This window comes from Athene noctua, chromosome 3 (assembly GCF_965140245.1).
Source record: "Athene noctua chromosome 3, bAthNoc1.hap1.1, whole genome shotgun sequence".
NCBI classification, from domain to species: domain Eukaryota; kingdom Metazoa; phylum Chordata; class Aves; order Strigiformes; family Strigidae; genus Athene; species Athene noctua.
This window is the reverse complement of record NC_134039.1, coordinates 60418114-60440841: the sequence shown is the minus strand read 5'-3', so window position 1 is coordinate 60440841 and position 22728 is coordinate 60418114. Positions and strand designations below refer to the sequence as shown.

Below are 22728 nucleotides of genomic sequence, written 5' to 3'. Positions count from 1 at the left end.
TGCTTTGTCTGTGTGGATCAGTGTGGCTGTTGGTGTATCTGTGTGCCTGCTGAGAATATACACTCAGCATCAACACTAGTTGGACCTGGGGATGTGGAACTGCAGCAGCCTTGCTTCTCTCTGGCGATCTGGCCTGATTTTTAACTAAAAATTTTTTTCTGGGCTTCACTGTTGCCTTATAGGACCTCTTAAGGGACATTAATGCTAAACTAATGCTGCTTGTTTCAGGAACAGCTCATGTAACGAGAGTCTGAGTAGTAGCCAGAGGGAGACATTTCTGGTTCTATCAACAGCTCCTATAACCATGCAGCCGAGAAGCAACATGACTGTTTCAGTTGTCCTTTCTTTGTCGTCCTGCAGGACACTAGCTGGTTTGCACTGTGATTTCACAGTGGGTGGTACTTCAAGGCAGTCACTACAAAGACGGGAGACCATGCTGGACAAACAAGCTGTTAACACAGCTTTGACATTTCACTGCCAAATAGACCATTCTGCTTCTAGAACTTAGAAAAAGCACCAGCGTCATGGCAGATACTGTCTGCTATATATGTAAGAAAGCAGCACGGAAAATACCTTCCCAAGAGTTTTAATAAGTCTCTGTATGTGTGCCTTTTGTCAGTATTGGTCTGATATGTATTAAAATAAAAAGCTCTACATGGGAGCTCTAGTTACGTGGATTGCTTTTCTTCTTGAGAGGAAAAGGGACTTTTTAAGGCTGGCAGAGTGCCAGCTTTCTGGTATTTCTTTCCTACTAGAGTTCCTTCAGTGGGCTGTTGGATATCAGACTTTAAATTCTTGAAGTGACTCATCTGCAAGGAAGTTCAGATATGACTAGTAAGGAACGCTCGCTGGCTCCCTTTGTAGATCTTGGCTGTGGACTTCCAACAAAATGTTTTTGTATACTGCAGACAAACTGGCTTGCTGTGACTTTTAAGGACTGCAGCTAGTAAGTATGTATTACCAAGAAGATTTGATGATAAATTCTGTGGCTTGCAGGTGTTAAAATTCTTCAACACCTGACTTTAACTGAATGTTACCTCTTTTCTGATTGCTTCTACAACTCCAGTGATCTTAAAGAGTTGAAGAATCAGTCCAAGAGCAGTGACCTGTTACTCCCTCAGCTTTAATGATTTTATGTTGCTAGCACATCTTTGACAAACTACCAAGGCAGGGAAAGTAAATAGACATTTTGCATGAAAAGGTATGCATGTAGCTCGACTATCACAAATTTCTTAGGACAATTTTGGGGTTTTTTTCAGAGCTGTCTCTTGTAAAGAAGTATTTTTGATTATCCATAATCACTGTTGGATTAATATGGAACTAGCTGATGGACACTGTTCTAGAGGAAGTAATATTTGAGGAAGGATTGAAGGAAAGATGATCCATTTTATTGCAAAAAAAAGTATAGAGACTTTCATTAGAAAGTTGTCAGATGAGTATCTTTATCTGGTACTTGGTTCTTGGTGAATTTGGAAAGGCTGTCTGGCAAACTTACTTCTAGCCACGAAAGAAGTTGTGGCTGTTAGCAAGAGTAACAAACACATCTGGTGATCTTGACTGATCTTGCATAATCTTTCTATCAGAATAATATTTTGTTAGTACTGAATACAAAACTGGTATCAGACAGAGAATAAGAGGAGCTGTGAAGCAGGAAAACGCTAGTCAATATTATCTTAACTGCCTGGCAAGCAGTTTACTTCCACAGCAGTCCACTTGAGTTGGCAAGAATCAAAATTTTTTATTTAAGAAAGCTATTGCATGTAAGTGGAGAAAACAGAGATTCTGTGCACTTCTCTGAAATTATTTTTGCAGCTAAATTTATTACTTAAGTGCTTTTTGAATTTAGTCTTTCTGTAGTACTTAACTTCTTGGATCAAGAACTGAGCTTCCGTTGTGTCAGTTCTAAAAGTTGGGTTTTGGTGTTCACGATAAAGGTGTCTTAAATGAAAATGGTGTAAGAGACTCCTTTCCCTAGGGCTAAATGCAAACTGTGTAACCTTGGGAACAATACATATTGAGAGTAAGGTTTATAAAAAGCATGTTTATTGTGGTGCAGTTTTATGATTTTAGTATCTTAAATTTTGACAGGTATAAGCATAGAATGTAGCTTTCGGTTTGGATGGACTCCTCTGATGTATGCTGCAAGTGTGGCTGACTTTGCAATAGTGCATCTTCTTCTGGACAGAGGTGCTAACGCATGTTTTGAAATAGGTAAGATGTGAACGAAAAGTGCTGGCCAGTAATGATCAGTACCAGACATTGTCCTATCCTTATTATCTTTTTACATATATAGGGAAAAAGTAAAATTTCACAGTAGAACTGGGACCTGGTCTATACAGTTATGAAGTATACAGTTTTGAAGTAAAAATAGTAGTTTTAATGTAAAAATTGTATTCTTGGAACTGATCTGGAATGAATTGATGTTTTTTTTTTTGTTCTTTCTCTCTCATTCTGTCCCATCTGTTCCCCCCCCCCCCCCCCATCCCCCAAGTACTTTTTTTAACAGAGTGTTTGGAAATACTTGGTCAAAAATTCTAGGATAAGGTTTTACAGTTAAAACTTCCTCTGTTTGATCTAGTTTTCAAGTATGTACATGCAGACACCAGCTAGAATCTCAAACAACAGGAATAGCTTTCCAGTTCATTAAAAACTAATGTGGACTTCTTTAAAATTTGAGCACAGCTTTTCTGTTAAGTGAAAACTGTTCTTCAGTGTGTTGCTAGATCACCTTTTTCTGCAGGAGTTCAGTGGAGCTTCTCAGTATTATCAGTTCCTCTGTCAATTTTTATGGCTTAATACCTTTTTCCTACTTAAACGGTGGTTATTGTCCTTCCTTTTCATTGTGTTGGAAGACTTATCAAAGTTCAAGAAAAAACATTGCAGTATAGAAGAAACTGATGTGAGACACAATACTGCCAAGTATGTAAAAGCAGTGATCGTATTTTCTGGTAACTTGGCAATATCTGTAGTAGTAGATGACTGAATTGCAGATGGTACTAATCTGGCTCTGAAAATTTTCTTGAACTTCTTAGCAGGTGATGAGAGTATGAGTTTAGAGTAGATTGCCTGCACCAAAAGCAGTCGTGCCTTCAAATTACTGTCCTTTTAGCTGTCTTCAGAGAACTTCCATATGACTGCCTACAGCTCATACCTGTTCCTTGTTTATGGCTCTGGAGAGATATAAATGGGGCAGAAACTGCTGTGGACAGCAGTTTCAGCTGACCAGTTAACCAACATGTTTTTCAGTGTGTGACCAACTGTGTTTGCCCTAAGTGGCACCTTGCTAGGATCAGGTTTCTCTCTTGTTTCCCTGTTAGTCTGTGTGGGGAAACTGTAGTTAGGGCATAATGTGCAGCAGAATACTGTCCAGCCAGGAACAGGCTTGCCGCTGATTCAGGTCAGGCCACGTGTGTTCAGTAAAGCTGTGTACTAAATGTCACCACTGCTGCTTTTTTTTTTTTTTCACATCAGCAAGCAATCACCTAAGTGATCCTATATTAATTATCCTATAATGCTTATAATCCAAATAATAGCTATACTCTTTAATCACCTTTGGTCACATTTCAGTCATTCTTTGTAGGTGGTTTCTTAATTTTACCCTTTTCGGGTAAATGTAGCATTCACTATGTGGTGGCATCAGAATGCAGCATCTTTCAGGAGTAAATTTACTGGCTCTTCTGGGTTTTTAGCTGGGCTGAACATAAACTAATCTTTTTTTCAGTCTCTTACCACTTTTTCTCTGCAAAAGAAAAATCTGAGAATTCTGAGGTGTTTCTTCCCCTTTTCTTGCTCACAGGTATGAGCTATAGGTAGGCTAACAGAAATTAATTTCCCACTCTACGACTACCTGAAATACTGCATATAAATATAACTACAGGTTCCTCCTAAACATCATTCCCAGATTAACAGGACTGGTCACTGTCTTTGTTCAAAGTCTTGGCATCTTTCCGTTCCTGTTGTATTGATAACCAGGTTAAACATTTTGAGTAAAAATCTGTCAGTGTATCAAGTAATTTACTGAAATGTTAATTGCTTACTGTTCAGGAGTTTGACTCTCTGAAACTTAATTTTTCATTTAACATACTGATTTATGTGTGTTAGAACTTCTACATGAGGTAGTTGAAAATTAGAAGATGGTATATTAAAAAAAACAGATTAAATGCAAAACTGAGTTTTGGTTGAAGGTGTGTGGGACAGGAAGTGGTGAGAAATAAAGTAGATCAGAGGTGGGTAAAGTACGTAACAATTTTCACATGTTTAAATGTAATAAAAAACGACCTCAGCTGAAGAATAAACATGTTAATATATACGTGGTCTTAAAATTTCTACAAGAAAGTTAGAAAATACATTGTAACACTTCATGGTATGGTCTGAAGTAGGTACAGCTAAAATTACACTTGTTAAAACAAGTTGTTAAAGGCATGTTTGAACTTGTGAACAAGTTTGTGCAATAAGGAGAACAGGCAGTAATTCAAATGGCAGTCTTCTATTTGACTCTAGGGCCAACGAACTCACTAAGGTCCTTGAGGTGTGATGCTTCCCGTATCTCTCTAGGAGAACCATGGGGAAGGTCTCCCCTGTTCTGTGGGCAAACATCAGTGGTGTACACTTCTGATTTGTGAGCAAATGTGGCATGTAACACCCAGCTGGCGTCGGAGCTGGAGCAAAATACACCAGTTTCTCGTGATGAATCTTTATGCGCTGTATAGATGTTCTTTAAAGCCATTTCTAAACCCATACTTTTAATCCTCCCCCTGCCACTATTGTAACATAGTAGTCTAGTTTAGTAGACTTCCTTCTCTGTAAGGTCTGTAATAAAGCCTTGTTACTTTGTATGGGCCTCTGTTCTCCCTAAAATTGATGTTGTTACATGTTTATAATATGTTTCATGCGCTTTTTTTCATCACTTGCAGTTAACTTCCTGTAAACTGTTTCTTCCCTTGACTGTATTTTGGGGAGAGGTGTGGAGGAACAGGGAGTGAATCTACTGGTGTGAAACAAGATTTGAGAAAAAAGCATATATAGTTAAGCTCCTAATGTTTTTTTGGGGGTACCTAAGAAGTATCCTACATTTCAGTAGGAATAGATGCTTTAGATGCCATTCACTCTCATCTTTCTGAGCATCTATTCTTGGATGCTTTTATCTTACCTGATAATTGTAGTGGCCTTTACAGCTTTCACTGGAAGGAAAACAAGTTTCTTACCCTTTCCTAAATAACTTAGAGTATCAAAACCCAATTAACAGCTCTAGAAAATGTAAAGGCCTTTAAAGGGACTTCTGGATTAGCATGGTATTTACATATGTAATTCTCTAACTGCGAGTTTCAAAACAGATAAGTACACCGTGCTGATGGCAGCATGTACTGCGCACGCTTCAGAGGAAAACATCCTGAAGACTGTAGAACTGCTTCTGTCAAGGAATGCTGACCCTAACCTTACTTGCAGGTACCAAAAAAAGCCATGTCTGTGAATACAGCATAAAATTTAATATTAATTTACAGAGACATCTTTATAGAAATAACTGTTGTTGGTTAAGATGACATGTACTTCGTTAGCTTTTTGTTGCTGTCTGTATAAAGAAAGATCAGTGTCCAGATATTTATTTCTCCTAGTACAGTCCTTCATCTGACTGATCAGTTTTATCAAATTTAAGTATGTTCCTCAGCTGAACAAAATGTAAATTTAAGGTAAAAACTAATCTTAATACTTTGGTTTACTGCAGTATAAGGGCAAGAACTATGTCCTCTGCATTTTCCAAATCATATTGCCTCTTCTGTGTAGGGATATAAGTTAAATCAGTTAATTCTGTATTTAAATTCATGTCCTCATTTTGAGCTTTTTGTGGGTATCTAGCTATATTTAGCTATATTCCTTTCATAGACAGCCTCCTATGGAAAAGGAAAACTGTCAATAAAATACATTTATTGCAGGATTAAGAGGAGATTTAATCTCCTTTTAAAAAACAAGTAACAGCTTGTTTCTTGATTTACCACTTTGTGTCTCAGCAGTCAGAAGCAGTGCTTTGTGAGATGTCTGTAGTTACATAGTCTGATGTAGTGATTCGTTTTGCATCAAAAAGAAACAAATTCTGGGCTGACCCAGGATAAACTGTCCTCCCTCTGTTAGAAGAAAAGGTACTGTGTGGGTCAAATTGAAACTACTTGGTTTTCAAGTAACTAAAATTTGGTTTTTATACCACGGCTCTTCCATCACATTACCTGAGAGGTGTGGACTGTGTAGCCCTCTAAAAAGAACATAGTTGGAGGGCTGTTGGTTCTCATTAATAGAATTCAATTACTCTGGGCCCTGAGCCTCACTGTGAACATAGTACTGATGGAGAAGGAGGAAGCAGTTGTGCTGAAGTGCTACTGATGTCTGGTACCAAATTTAAATGCTATTCATTTATTCTTATCAGAGAGGCTAAAAGTTGTTCATGAAAGAAGAGAAAACGACAGACTCTGAAATAATATTGTTGCTGTCAGATAGCTGGGTGTTAGGATAAATACCCTGCTTTAAAAAATGGAGGAAGCTTTTGTGTTATTAAACTTTGTCCCAGGTGTTTGAAAATGTAAGCCAGAGTGCAAAGCTGCAGGTTTACATTAGGAAAGTTCTTTGGCTGAATTTTGTAAAAACACCCCCTTGGATTCTGACACTAGAGGTGGGAATTCTAAGGGCAAAACTTTATTTATAAACTTAGAGTATGTTATAAATAGTTGGTCTTTATATACAAATACTTATTTGCTATCTCTTTGTTTCCTAAGACCTTGTGCTAACATACGAGTTACGCTTGCGTACACCAGCTACAATGTCCAGTTATGTTTTTTCACTTTTGCAATAATAGTCTTTCTCAAATGAAAAGATAAATTAAATTATAATTGGAAATGTCAATTTGTTTGTACCAAACAAAAACAGAAGTTGGATGACAACTGCATTTTTATAAAATCTTTGTGCTGCCTTTGTTCCTTTCCAGTATTTGACATCTGTGTATAGCACTCCATCATTAGAACTGCTCAGACAGCAGCTGCTGCTTCTCTTGGGCTTCTTCCACTGTGTTCTGAAACAGGAGGATGAAATGTGTCAAACCAGCTTCTGTGAAGATAAGGGATCAAAACAGACCATTTATGTGGCACGGCAGTTCAGTTTCACCCTTTTCTTTAGAGCAAGCAGAATGTTCTGTAGGAGAGCTTCAGAACTGTCAGTGTGTTAATTATTGTGAGAGTACTTCCTGTGTGGTCAGTTTACCACAGGTGTTAAGAACTAAGGTTCACATTATTTGGCTGTCTCAGCACTTAAGAATGAGAATGATTTTAAGGAAGTGTCTCTTGTGTCCACCAACGACTGGAATGTGTGTGAATACAAAGCGGAATATTTAACTTTCATGTAAGGTAAAGTTTAGTATTTATCCTTTTTCTGTTGTACTGTCAGGGCAGCCAGTAGGCTTTCTTATTTCATGTTATCTGGAAGTGATACACAGAAGCTTGCAGTTTTTCTGTCTAATTCATGAAGTGTGCATGGAGTCGGGAAGGACTAGTGAGAAATAAACTTTATTTTTGAAATGCAGTCTTAGAAAGAAGATTCATTTAGGAGTAGGTAGGTAGAGAATTTCTTTGTAACAGGATACTGAGGAGAAAGTATTCGGTAGAATAACTTCTGATAGGTTTGTTAAATCAAAATTGGGAACTAAATAGTGATGGCTATAAAAACAATTTTTTTTAATGAAAATGTGTATCAAAGCATAAGTGCAAACTGAAGAGTTTTGAAAGATGAACAAGAAGTAAGGTGATGGCTAGCTGAAACAAGAAGGCATTGTAAGACCTCTGGATAGCCTTTGTAGAGGTACTATAGCCTGAGTGCTTTATTTAAGTGAATGCTACCTTGAGAAATTTGCTCTGTTTATCTTGTATCATTCGCCTCCCTCTTGCTCCAAAATATATACTTTATCATTTTGTAAGGCCTGGAAACATTTAAGTAGTCTTTTTTTTAAAAAACATCTTTTAACCTGAAGCTCTTTCTTAAGGGTACAGTGGTTTTATTAATGCTAAGATGTGATTTTGGTTTAGACAGGAGGAAAAGGCATGATCAACTGATAACTGAATTACTGCTGCTAGGATTACATGTTATGGGTTATTTAGTAAATATGGATTTTAGTGATGACATCCTTCAACTTCTTGTTTACATAGAGTAAAAGAAACCTAATGGCTTTGCCAGTAAGGAAAGTGTTTTGAGTTGATGTTTCATGCTAATAGCTGTTTGTTAGAAAAGAAAGTTCAGATAGGTGAATGACTGAAACCTCCTTTCTTTTGACATAAGCTCTTTGTCTCTTGTTCTGTGTGGGATATGTGGAGGTTTGATTTTGTTTGTGTGGCTTTTTTTCCCTCACTGTTAAAAATTTCTGGCACTATTGAGTCCTGGTCAGTGACCAAGTCTGTCATCAGTGTTTCTGCTCTAAAATGATTGTGAATTTTGTGTATGTTTAAAGAAAAGTCTTCAGAAAGCCATAATATTTATTTTTTTTTTTTTTAGGGTATTACAAGACTAGACATTTGTCTCTTGTCATTGTACAGATTAAAAATTGAGCTTGAAACATACTATTGTGTACATGAATGCATATACATGAAAATATAATCACTACTCAGGTCTGGTATTAAGTACCTGCATATGTTTGCTTATACTTACATTAAGAGCAGTTTTGAGGAGTATCAAAAATGGTTTAATGATGAAAGTTTTGCTCTATTTTGCCCTCTTGAGAAGATGATAATGGAAGGAGGAAATTTTCATCTCAGTATTGCCCAGTTTACAAGGTAGGTCTCTCTTCAGGTTACATAGTCAGAATAAAGCAATTGTGTAACGCCTCAATTTTAGCAAGATATTTATTGCCGCTGATAAGATAGTAAGTCTGCACTGCCACATAATAATTTCAGAGACCTTGACATTATCATTCTGTGATAATTAACCATGCCAAATGACAAACAGTACATTTCAGTAAAGGTAAATAGCCTGGGAAAAGTTAATGCACTACAGGGCATTTTATGGCTGGAGCAAGAAAATGAAGGAATTTAATACTGATTGAGTCAACATCTTTGATCTACCTCAGAGCAAAATATAGCTTGCGATGTTACACTCTATTCTACTTCATGCTTTTCAGAGAGGTTTTCATTCTAGCCCTGTGGACTCAGGACAGAAAGATTTACTTTATGTTCGTCAAACATCAGGTCATAGGGGCTAAATATAAAAAAATCAGATTCAAAGTTAAATTTACCAGAGTACTGTGTTCATCTGGGCTATGTCCATGCATGTCCACCCTCCTCTTATCCGGGTTAGGGAGAAGTCAGGAGCATGGTAAATGTGTGAGTTCTGTGACTTTGGAAGAGTGGCTTTTGAAAGTAAGTGTTGAGTCTTTTTCATCAGGTCTTTTGGTGGGGGAAGGAGTCTAGACACTGAAATAGATGACTGTGCTTTTCCCAGCTAGTATTGACTGTACGTGGTATCAACAGGCTTACAACTGTTGATCACAGTTTCTAAGCAGAGGTATGAAATACTCAGGGACAGTAGAAACAGTAGATACTATTTTTAACAGAGGCATTCTGACAGTGTACTGTGGTGTCTTGGAGTGTCACCTGAGCAGCCTTTGTGTAAAACAGAAACAAAACCTGCACTGAAATCCATTAGCATTGTATCAGCAAAGTTCTATCCCAAGTATATCGAACTTCTTATCATTGCCAGTAGCTTACTGTGATCACAGGTTATTTGCATAGAATTGATATGGGGGGTTTTGCGGGACAAGAGAGTTGCCCTTTCATTATGAAGGTGGAGTAGATTTCACATTTATGTGCTGAATTTCTTGACTGCAGACTTTACCCCAACTTTGAAAGTAAAGTTGGAAACAGTCTGAGAAGTTTCTGGTTATGTGGAGAACTCATCTCTTTTTCTACTTTATGTGCATGTTTTCAGCTAAACCAGCTTGCTTATAAAAATGTAATGGAGTAAGGATGTAGGAGGACAGGGCAGGTTAACTAGGAATGTCATAGCATGGAGTTATGCTATCCCCGCTGTTAATTTTTATGCTCATCCCTTTTATAATCACATCCTTTGTATTTTTCTAGTCATATGAAGATTGTAGCTGTCTACCTTCCCACCTCTGTGTGCTGTAGAACTTACACAGATCCCTTTTTTTAATTTTAAAACAAACATGTAAGCAGAGTTCAGAAACAGAAAGGTACAAGAAACCTAAAACTAGGGAACCTGGAACTAAGCTGTCACTCTTTCCAGCCCAGCCTTCTTACTAGAGCTGTATATTCCATTGTTCTAACAAGTTCTGCTTCAAGAAGGGAGAGTAATCTCCTACCTTGGTCCAGGTGATAGTGCCTGAAAAAAGTATCTTGCAGCTCACAGTAAAGTATGTTATTCCAATACTACTTGCTGTATAGGGTTTCCCACCTCATCATTTAAAACCCCAATAAACCAGAAAGCAGTCAAATAGCTTTCCCTCAGTTGCTGTGGACACACTGTTACTGCTTCATTTCTCAGTTCCAGGATTAATGTTCAGCACTGGGGTGGTGAAACAGGCTCCAAAAGCTTCTGATGATGCTTCCAGGTAATCTGAAGCAGTGTTCAGTTTACAGATCAATAGACTTAAATATTAGTGTCTTGTAGCTTCATTTCCTTGCTTGGAGATTTCAACAAGAAAAGGTTGAGACTAAATTCATGAGGTTGAATTGTTTTTTACCTGCTGTATTTTTTTCTAATGTTAGTGATACACTGGTCTAGTTAATAAACACATGTCTAGTTATGAGACTTTACATAGAAGTTATACTTCTCAAGATCACCAACCTGAAATATGAATTTTCTATAGATATATCCCCAATGGAAGGGAAACCTTTATCTAGATAGAAGACTTCTCTTCTACTCCTCCCTCTTCTGAAATTTTCTAGGAAGATGAATTTTATGTTGCTGGAGAGCATGATCCCGAACTTAAGAATGTATGTTTTTCAGGTGTGATGAATTATGCACCCGAGATTCAGCTTGGTGGTACCATGCAGATACTTGGGACGTTTTTCAGTGGGATATCTAGCTATCGCTATATCACCTGGTTTTATCATGGCCTGTGGTTATCTACCCTCCAAGTGGTAGCTTTTAGGGCTGTTCCACTCCATTTGCTCTCTTGTGATGGTGTTTGTGCCCCATTTTTTTGACAGGATGAAGGTGAAGCAAGCCTGTAAGAACCTCTGGTTATATCTTTGTGTTGATGTCACATACAAAGTTTTGGAACATAAAGGCAGGGAGACCTAAAGATAAACACACACAAAAAAAACTCCACATCTTAATTTGTATGAGACCAGTGAAGAAATCCTTGCTTTTTATTTAGGTGCTGCATAGCTGGAAACAACCATAGTTGGAATAGACATTATGCTTAATAAATGTCTTATATGCCTTTTAAGATTTTATTTATTTACTGATTATGACTTAAGTAATCCTGTTCAATATGGGCAAATGTCATGTGGCACATTGTGCCATACAAAAGGACTTCGTGGTTGTTTGGACAAGAAGGTCATCGGCAAACCTGACTACTGAAACGCAAATGTCTGCATGGTTCCTCAAAATGATGAAGGGGTTCTTCAGCTCTTTAATCTTGATGCTTACCGCTACACCTCCTATGCACGTTTTTAGATTGCAGTTAGATGTACCAATACATTTAATTTCTCTTCAGCTTTAGCAAGAAACAGTGGATTTGGCATCTTGAAGCTTGCTGGTTTATTTGTGGGGGTTCTTTGCAGGATTAAGAAAACAGGATCTGTTTTCCCTAATGCTCTAGTCTCCCTCTTGTGGATGTACATGCAAATGGACCTTGCTTTCTGAGGTGGTGGCTATGCAGTATGTGCATTAGATATTAAACAGTACCCTCTCATAGTAGTGCATAAATGCAGTTGAAGATTTATGCATCACTATATATGTTTCTACCCTGAAACAGCTTGTAGCCTTTGAAATTAAACCTCGAACATTAAAATGGAATTACATATTCACGTTGGTGGACCTTTTAAATGTCATGTTTATTGGGTTTTACTTAAAAATGGAGAAACTTTCAGTGGCTTTAATGTCATTAAGTAGTTGCCTTGATTTCAAATACTATGTCTGCAGTACTGTACAACTGTAACTACTACATGATGTTTTTTGGATAAAAGACTCTTCTGTAGCCTCTGGACTTCAGTTTTTTTCTTTGAAAAAGCAGAAGGTAATTGTGAGGTAGTAACAGTGTCCAATTTAAAAAAAAAATGTTGACAACAGAAGAAATTAAAACGAAAACAGTCAGGGATGGACTGATTTTTGCAGTCTGTCAAAGTCTTACCTGCCGCTGAATAAAAGTAAGTGTGGGAGTGAGTGTCCACGCTGGGCAAGCAAGTTTGATTTCTGTTGTTACAAATTATTAGGTTGTAATAAGCTTCTGTTCATTCTTTAAAATACAGGTTTCTATAGATATCTGTATATGTCTATGTGAGGTATCTGTACCTCGCTATCTCATCCGTTAGTTGTCAAGTTAGAGGGGCAAACTGTAGAATTTTTTTCTCTCTTAGAGTAATCTTCATAGGATCACAGGGTAATTCAGGTCAGAAGGGACTTCAGGAGGTTTCTAGTCCAGCTTCTTCCTTAAAGCCATCTCTGCTATGACACTGGACTAGGTTGCCATCTGGTCTCAAAACCCACCAAAAATGTAGGCTATGAAGCTTCTCTGAGCAACCTCTTCCACTGACTGACTGTGCTCCATGGTAAAAATGTTTCCTTATATTCAGTCAGAACTTCTGCTTTTGCAGTTTTGATGGTCTACATTGAATTAGTTGTACACTGATGCAGGTCTGGTCATTTCACTACCAGGTTTCTTATTGACTGTATGTCTTGAAGGCCTGCATAGCTTTCATTTTGCTTATCTCCAAGAAAGTGACTTATTTTTCCCCTATCGTGACTTCCAAATTTGTAATATGATGGCTTTTTTTCAGTGCACTTTTAACTGTGTTTACAGAAGACAAAATATCCTTTTGTGAATGACCAATAACAAGGCAAGATGAACAAAGCCTTAGTTCTAGCAATACTCTGTAAGGAGACAGAAAGTCTGTATTTTAAGACGACTGCTTTGGTATACATATGCTTTTTGGGGTCCCTCTAGTGGTCGGTATTGAATTTATTATTAAGAAACAATATTGGAAAGGGTAATCCTCCCCCTCAAATATATCCTAATAAGATAGAATAATCTTTTGACACAGAGCTGTACACTAAAAACAGTGCATGATAGTTTTTCATGAAAAACATGCATTTTAAGATATAATAAATTTTAATTGAACATCACTAGTAAAATATTTTAGCTTAAATCTGATTACTTCCAAGTGACCATAAATTCCACATCTTTGTCCTTCAATACTGCTTTTTTTTTTTTTTTTAATTCTGCAATCTTATTCCATTAAAGAATAAATGTCAGGCATCTGTAAAGATACTTTACTAACAGAAGCTTTTGTGCAATATTATTTTTCTTTCAAAATATTCAGAGCAATTCACAATGGGATTGTCTTATAAGCATCTCAGTAGAAGCTAAGATCAATAGACTTGTCATCATGGTTTTGGGATATAAAAAGAAGAAACTAATGGAAAGGGTGATGTCTGTAAATAGTTCTTCAGCAATTGTAAGAAATTATGTAGGAAAGAAGGCATCAACACATACACATCTGGGATCAGAAAACAAAAATTGAATAAAGGACAAAAATATTTTGATGTGCATTTAGTTTTAGGACTTCAAAAGTTAAAATTTTCAGTATGATACTTGTAATTCTCTGAAGATTCCTCCCAGGCATACTGGGGGGTGTGGGGTGGGAAGCAGTTTCTGAATGTTGATAAACACATGCACCTTGTGCTGTTGCACTGCACCTGTGTACACCATTGAGAGCTGTGTGACCTGTGATTCTTTTCCTTATATTGTTTTTACCAGAGCAGGTTTTGCAGGTATGTACATAGTTGCTCTTAATATTCTTCCTCTTAAATATTCGGTTGTAATTTACAACTTGCCCTCCACAAAACTGCATATTTCTTTTCAGAACTTTGGATTTAAGTTAAACTGTATGTACAATTCATCACTTAAGCCGTGTCTTTTAAAAACAATTTTTGAAGTAAAAAAGTCTCTGCCACTTCTTTTAATTGAGAGGAAAAAAAGGGTGATTTACTGATATTTTCTGCTTTATTGGGGTGAAAACTGGGATCTGCAGTTATTCCCATTCCCATCTCATTAATCTGATCTATGTGCTAAATGAGATGTCTGCTGCTGGGTCTGTGGTTAGCAGCAGAAGAGACAGTCTTTAAAAGGTGGTTTTGAGTAGTTCAGAGCCAAAAAAGAAATGGCTTAGTCACCAAGCTGCCATGTTTCATAGCTGGGACATGTTAAGATTATTTGTGTGTTATTGCACTACTTGAATTTGGAGGTGATAAAACATTGTTCGGGGTTTTTTTAACTTTTTCTTCTAGGAGTACTATAGGTTTATATCTAAACTTCTGCAAGAAGTTTCCTCTAAGATTCCTTCTTGTGAAAGACAACAGTTGACTTCTTGACTTCATTTCAATCAAAAAATAAATTTGAACTCTGAACTTTATAATGCAGTTGGATTTTGATATCTTGAAATAGTTTTTTTCACCTGTCCCCTTTTCAGGAGACAAATGACTCCACTGATGTATGCAGCTAGAAAAGGCTATCCTCAGGTGGTTGCTCTTCTCGTTGCTCATGGATCACACATAAACGCCCAAGATGAAAATGGGTATTCAGTAAGTGATTTACTTCTGTATATTGTAATTAATGATAAAAATTTTAAAAAGCAAGAACCCACAAACTTTTTTCTAAGTACAACTTTCTCAGGAATACTTACTGGTATATTCTGCTTTAACACCACTTTGAGATTCTTTTGCATTAATTGTCTTTGTCTCCAGATTCTGCCATGTAAGAACTTATGAAGGTTGTATTATTGATAGAATTTCTGTTCCTTTTTTGCCTCATATGTAAACTTGGTAATATAAAGTTGTTCTCTGCAGGCATTAATATGGGCAACACAGCATGGACATAAAAGTGTAATTTTTAAGTTGCTTGAGCTGGGAGCTGACAAAAATCTACAGACTAAGGATGAGAAAACAGCAGCAGAGCTTGCAAAAATCAATAAATGCTCGGAGGTATTTAATTTCATTTCTCTGAAATGCAAATTCTAAGACAAATTTTGCCTCAGATCTTTTCAGTATTTGTATAATTTCCTGTAGAAATGTTACTTTAATAACTAAATTATAGCAGCTAGTTGAATATTTGTGCTATTATATCTATACAGACTATTTTCTGTTATATCTCAACTTTTTGCAGGGCTTTAAATGTTACGTAGTAATGTTTTGGGAACTTTTTTTTTCCCCCTCCAGAATCCTTGACATCAGATTTAGAATACAGAACAAGGGATTATTCATTTTAGTAATGTTGATATGAGAAGTAGTTGTTGGTTTCTTCCCACCTGCCAAAGTGTGTGACAGAATGTGGATATCAAACTAAATTGCAGTATGTAGTTTCTTATTGAATCTGGAAGTGAAAAGACTAAAGCTAAAAAGGGTGGGTAGGTGGCACTGGCCATCTTCAGAACCCATTCTTGGGAGGGAATAAGGTGCAAAATAATGTAAATTGGTCATCAGATCATTGGAAGAGCAGCCACTCATCAGTTGAGAGGGCTAGCTGCTGAAGACAACATACTCTAAAATAAATCAGTTTACTGCTGTGTTAGCAGGTGATGCATGTGGATCATTAGACCAATTTCCATGTATTTTGCTCTGATTTGCTCTTACCAATGATGTGGCTTTTTGCAGTCGCTCTTCAAAAATGTATGATTCACTCTACATTTGTGTGTGAATGAATTGTAATTCACTTTACATCTTCTTTTACTTCCCCCCCCCTCCCCCCCCCCCCCCCGCCAGACTCCAGGGCTAAACGGGAACAAAAATGGTAACTATGCACAAAGCTGTCTATGTGCACTAACAAGACCAGTGTCTGACGTTCAGTGATCTGTTAGATCAGATTACTGAAAGGGGCTACAAATGCTTTCTGCTTTTGATAAATGACTTGTTCAGCAGGCTTTGGCCATATAATGTTATAACACAACTTTCTCTGACATAGAGGGAATACATACTCCTCACACTTGAGAGGTGGGTCTGGCCTCTTGACCTGTGAAGCACTAACTTTCACTCAGTTACTGCAAGTCTTACAGATGGTATTGAGATATTTAATGGTCATGAGCTTCTTCAACATGGGGGTCTGCTCTTCAGCCTGTTGACATAGACTATGTCTGTGGAAACTGTATCTCAGAGGGGAGATATTTTTCTTACATACTGTACTGGGTTTATCTGGGATGGAGTTATTTTTCTTTCTAACATCCTGTAGGGTGCTGTGTTTTAGGTTTGTGACCAAAACAGTGTTGATAACACAACAGTATTTTAGCTGTTGCTGAGAAGTGCTTGTGCAGCATCAAGGCCTTCTCTGTTTTTCACTCTGCCCCCCATCCCCAGCAAGTAGGCTGGGACAGAGCGAGAGGTTGGAGGGGACACAGCCAGTGTAGCTGACCCCAGCTGACCCAAGGGATACTCCATACCATATAATGTCATGCTCAGCAATAAAATTGTGAGGGGAGTTTTTCCAAAGCAGTCTGTTGCTTTGGGACTGGCAGGGCATTGATCTGCTGGTGGGAGGTGGTGAGTGACTGCCTTTGCATGACTTAGGCTTTGGGGTTTTTTTTCCTTTCACTTATTATACTGTATGTTTCTTTACCCTTCTGATTCTCCCCTATTCTGCCAGGGGAGAGTGAGTGAGCAACTGGGTAAGGGCTTGTTTGCAAGCCAGGATCAACCTACCACACATGTATATGTGTATGTGTATATAAAACTGGCTAGTGACCTCAGTTTCGGGGAAGTGGTTTCACTATTCCTTTAGGTTTATTGAGGTTCTACTTGTTTTGCTGAATTTTGTAGTAACTATCTCAAAACACACAGGGGCAATTTGGTTTCTGGAATCCATCACTGATGGATAGTGATGTCTGGCAGAAGGCTTGCTGCTTTAATCAGGTGAAAGAATCCCTGTCTCTCAGATAGTTAACTTAGATTGCCAGTTGTAAATTGCTAAATGTTGGGTCCATATATGCACTGGAAATGGAGATATTAAAGTATGTCTCATGCTCTTTAGGCAACTTATTGCCTTGAGTATGTAGAACTTGTCTACAAACCACAAAAATTAGTATGTTGGTGTATTGCTTCTGTAGCGACAGGTGCTAACTCTTTTTAGACTACACTATACATACTGTTTTCCTCTGTGTCAGTTCCTTGTTGGGCCGAAATCTGGTTAAAGAAATGTTCTTGATAAACTCTGTGAGCTTAGTCCTAACTCCCCGTTATATGCTTTAGAGAAGTAATTAGTGGCAGATGTTTCATGTTCCCTGTAAGTAGAAATTTATGATAGAATTCTTTGTGATCTTACTCCTGTGTATTTTTTAATGCATTTTGAATTTGAATAATAATTAATTTTGGCTCCTCCAGATATATAGTTTACTCTCTTTGGCTGCAAGTCACTTGCAAGGGAGATACCACGAAATGATTAAGCAAGAGGTTACCTACAAATTTCTGGAAACTGTTCCTGAACACAGAGTTGGGTAAATACAGTCATAGTTTAATTTTTAGCTTATAAACATTGCTAAGAGGTTGTATTTGTTAATATCAGTGATTACATTGTACTGCTATATATTGTGTGTTGTTTGGAGCACTGCCAAGAGTCCACAGTAAGTATATTAATGTACTATTAATTTTTCAAGACCTCAAAGTTTCTTTGCATTATAAAGAGCATGACTGAGGTCTTTCCTTCCTTTCACTTGCTGTGAAGTATAGTAGAGTCAAGGTCCAATGTCACTTCATTCCAGCTCTGTTAAAGTTGTATGCTCTCCTGTTGGATACTCCTTGTTGTGTGGTTATCTTCATTTGATGTCACATTTTTGATGCTTTCACTGAATGCCTTTTTTCAGCTTCATGCCACCAGGAAGAGCTATGCCCTTTTTTTCTGCATCTACAAGAGTCGAAACGAAATATCAACACCAATTAAGCTCTAGAACTTTTTGCATAGCATGACCCTGACCCTGAAGCTTGTAGGTGTCCTATGACTGAAATCAACCCCTACTTGAGCAACTTTGAAGACCTTTAAGTTCTGTCTCAGAACATATTGGCTAAGAAGTCCTCAACAAACCATCCACTTGCCTTCTTGAGCTGGAGCTTCATGGTCTTGAGAAGACAGCTTCCAATGCCATCTTGAGCTGGAGCTTCATGGTCTTGAGAAGACAGCTTCCAATGCCTGTAGTCTGTTCTGGTTGGTCAGATTGATTCTTTATGTCCCTACTCAGCCAGGTCATGCTGAATTTTAAATGCCCTGGTTTTGTATCATTAGGCTGATGGCAGTTCAGTAGGTACTAGTTCACATTGAGGTAGTCTCAGTCTCAAACAAAATACCTCAGTTCAGACAAAGCCTCACCAGGTGCGGTTGCTAAATGAGTGTATATGTCAATCAGATTTTGTTCTCTGGTGCTTCAACCGCAGTCATCTTAAGTACTTCTTGGAGCAGAGGGGTGAAGGCTTTGCATGGTAAATCGTCTATGCTGTCCTCCTTGTTCTTGCATCTCACCAACTTATAGATTCTTGAAGGCATTGTTCTGTGTATATCTCCTCATCTGTGAACCACGTCTCCTGTGGGATCTGTCTGTTCCTTGGGGATCATCTTTTGAGTCCCTGTATACTTGCCATGAAGGTGACATTCTTTTAAATAGATTGGTCTTCTAGTACTCGTCACAAAGACTCCTGCTCCTAGATAGCGTCTGTACTTAATGACCTCAGTGTTAGAACAGATAATTTTTTTTTTTAATAGGTTTAGGTTATTTAGAAAGTTTCCCAGGCCTTTTCTGGTATAAGGAAATTAAACTAACACAGTGCAGCAATTATCCAAATGGATGTAGTGCTGTTGAAACCTGATGGTGGCTAGAGGACCAGTGTTTGGGTAGTCTTGATAAGCTTTTAAAAATAAGACAATCCTGAAGCCCACTTAAAATACATTGTGAAAGCCAGATGTCTGGCTATGCAAATGTAATTCTGTACTAGGCAACTCTTAGGCTTCCAGGATTTCACAATGTTTCAGTAGTCACCTTATAAACTCTACTGATTTTCTTTGCATCAGATGAGCAACTGATTTGTTTGTATGAAAAGACGTTTCTGTCAAGCCCAAGGATTGTTATATTAACAATAGCTAGTTCTGTTTTTTCATAACTTTGAGCGTTTCTGTTAGTTAGTAGAACTCTTGGTTTCAGGAAACAGTCCCCTGGAGTATACCAGATGTCTGGCTGTTAAATGCTTGTTCTTACAAATATAGCTTATCTGTTAACACACACACACACACACACACAGAGTCACCCCCTAGTGAGTTGGTTTTTTTTAATCTAATGATAGTCAAGAGGTACACTGGTACCTGTGTTTACTCCATCATAGTTCCTTGAGCTGGTTGTCTCCTTCCAGCCATTTGCCTGCACAGTTTCACCACAGGCATTGCCAGTTGTCTTCTCAAGTCGCTGTTCTCTCAGTTGCTCCTAATGCATCATCTGGTACTGGATATTAACTGTGCCCCACCATGCAGGGTCAGTGAGCATAACTTGCTGTTTTCATCCTTAGGTAGTGAGTGTAGCTTCAGTCATTGATGTCTGCCATCATAATTAGACAATTTTCCTGGCCCAGAGCCCTGGACTATACAAGGAAATGCACACACCTGTCAAGAATCTGCTTTCTTCAGCTCCTGGATTAGGTCCTTTTCTGTTTCAGAGGCTTTCAAGTTATTGTCTGAATGCTGAATACCCATTTCTTTGATCCTTAGAAAAAATGTCCTTTCCTTGCACCTTTAGCAGAACCAAAAGTCTTGAGTTACCCAAGGACTCCCAAAGCCTTTGCAAACTGGGCACTTTGAATACTTAAACACCAACATTTCATCACTGCAGGTCATTCATGCACTGTCTCCTCTTACCAGTTGAACATCATTGGCTGTACATACAGTGTTTGGATGTATATGTGAATTGTTTGCTTGAAAGACTGATGTTGTCTGTGTGTTGACGGGGGGTGGGGGGTGGAGTTGGGCAGAGGATAACACAGTTTTACACAGCTCCATGGTAGGGATGTTGGCTTTAAACTCCATTAAAATAATTTAAAACTCTTTTTATATTTTGCCTGCTGACAGAAGGCATGCTTGCAGAATTTCTGACTTGTTACAGTGTGGAAGCTGCATAAACTCCTCCATATGTGATTTAGGGTGTCCATCCTTGTAAAGGGATAAATATACTTAATTACCAGAAATCCTGGAATGCAGATTCTTAGTGTGCAAACCTGAAATCTTTTCCTGTGTATTCAGAATAATTTTTTAGAGAGGTTTGTTTGGTGGGGTGGGGGCGCAGGTTTTCCTACCTTTTTTCTAACAAGTTTTAGTAGGTACTCTTTTAAGTCTTTGATGTGAAAAGGGGCCAAACCTTCATTTCAGGGCCTAGAATAAGATGGAGCAAACTATCTTTTAACTCAGGGTTTTGGCAGAAGGGTCACTGTAGCAATTGCAGTTGTTCTCTGCATTTTGTATTACTTGCTTTTTGGTTTAATTCTGTTTATTACAGTTGTTCATCTGATTATTGAAAGCGGTTTAGATTTTTTTTTTTCACTTATATTTTTATATCTTTTGATAGGGTGGGGAATCAAAATTGATATTTTACCTTGGTCTATAAATGTTAAACTCCGAACCTACAGTGGGTTATATTACTTCCGCAGTCTGCTTTCTGAACAATGGTCTTCTGACAACAAAGTTCTTACCAGACTAATTTCCACTGTTTTTAATTAGAGACATTCCTGTTTTCTTGATAACTTTTTTTGATTTAAACAGAACTGGAAGAGTTACGGTTGTGGCCTGAATCCAATTTGTATGAACGTTATCTGATAAGAATACATGGTTATCTTCCTTAACACCACTTCCAATTTTTTCAAGCTTTTGCAACCCAACTTTAAGGTTCAGTTGGAACATTTAGCTACTTAGAATTACGTTTATTTATGAAAATCATTCCCTTTAGGCTCAATTCAACTTATTAGACAGAAAAGCCGTTTATAAAATTATGATAGATTAAATTGTATCCCATGATGCTTATGAGATAGTACTGTCATCAGTAGGTGTGTACAACTTTAGATTGATCCCCAGTGCTTTGTCTGGGGGACTTTTCTATAGTGTTTTCATCTGGATGTCTTGTTTTGGGATTTTTTTGTTTTTAATTTCATCTGGTTTCATCTCAAATCTCATTAATTATATTTACAGTTCCTGTTCAGCTTTTGATGACGTGGAAGTGTTTTTACATGGTCTTAGTCTAGAACATGTAATAGGATTACTGAAGGTAAGTTTTTGGTTTATCTGTGTAAAGTAATCCATGAAAGCAAAATGCACCTACAGCACACAAAAAAACTTCTAACACTATTTGTATATTAATTCAAATACATTTATGGAACTAATTCAAATTTATTAAACAGAAGTTTATATATAAAGTGTTGTTCAACTGCAATGGATTGGATCGCTTTGTTTTGATTATGTTCGTCACAACATAGGATGTTTCTAAACTAGAGAACTCGATAATGGTATTGTGTAGTTGGTCTTGTTTCTGAAAATGGCAGTAAAACATAAGTGAAAATAAGTTAAAATGGTGTTTTGTTCTGAAATTCTTTTTGATGGCAGAAAACACTTTGTTTTATACAGGAAAGAGACATAAATTTAAGACAACTTCTGATCATGAAAAAAGATGAGTTAATACAGGTCAGTTTACTACTTAATTTAGTTCACTTCTCTTTCTTAGATGGTTTTAATGTCTTCTCCTTATAAATGTCTAACCTTGTAAGAATTCTTTTAAGATCTGTTTTCAGAATCTCCTGCAAGTTCTTGAATTTTAATGTGAATGTAAACAGACCTTTTCTAAAGTATATAAACCCACAGATCGGCCTCAGATACTGTGAGTTGAACTCCTGCATCTTCTCTGCCTAGATCTGACTATGAAGTTGGAAGTCCCCAGTATTTCTTTGCTGCAGTGATGTGGGAGTTGGGTTGAGCAAGAAATAGTTCCATTTTAAATTTTAGTTTTTACCATTTTTAGTATTTAAGTATGTTTTCCCTGAAAGGTAATCAGTGCTAGGATTAGCACTAGATAATCCTAAACAACTACTGTAAATGTGGTCCTCCTTTGTGAGGTAGTGATTTCTGCTGGAAAAATGAGAGCTCTTATACTATGGAATCTCTTACCCTACACAGGGTTGTAAAACCTTACCAAAAAAACCTGGAACATTTGGTTTCTTACAGTTTACTGCTGCTGGGAAGACTGGTATTTCGCTGTTATCCAGGACTATGTGGTTCACTGTTACAAGGTTTAGTTTCCATTTGAGACAGAGTCGTTGCTTTTCCTTAGTCTTTGCTGGAATTATTAATGTGGGAAATGAAAGACTTCCTGTGTTTACGGGAGGATGCCATAATAAAATCCAATTATAGGAGTCTCTGTGGAACAATGTAAGTACTTCAGGCCTCAGGATTCTTCTGAGCACTCTGTACCTGGTCTGGGATACCAAAGCTGCCTCATTAAAGTAGCTGCTTCAAACCTG

General features: G+C 37.5%; 1 protein-coding gene across 1 annotated transcript in view; it reads left to right on the top strand.

The window, feature by feature from the left end:
* The window catches only part of ASZ1 (ankyrin repeat, SAM and basic leucine zipper domain containing 1), a 43107-nt gene that overhangs the window by 5450 nt on the left and 14929 nt on the right, over window positions 1-22728 (top strand). The window contains exons 3-9 of the mRNA XM_074901559.1: window positions 2089-2211; window positions 5334-5445; window positions 14682-14793; window positions 15058-15192; window positions 17578-17690; window positions 21407-21482; window positions 21839-21895. Of these exons, the coding sequence (XP_074757660.1) occupies window positions 2089-2211; window positions 5334-5445; window positions 14682-14793; window positions 15058-15192; window positions 17578-17690; window positions 21407-21482; window positions 21839-21895 (728 nt within the window). The remainder of the gene's footprint in view (window positions 1-2088; window positions 2212-5333; window positions 5446-14681; window positions 14794-15057; window positions 15193-17577; window positions 17691-21406; window positions 21483-21838; window positions 21896-22728) is intronic.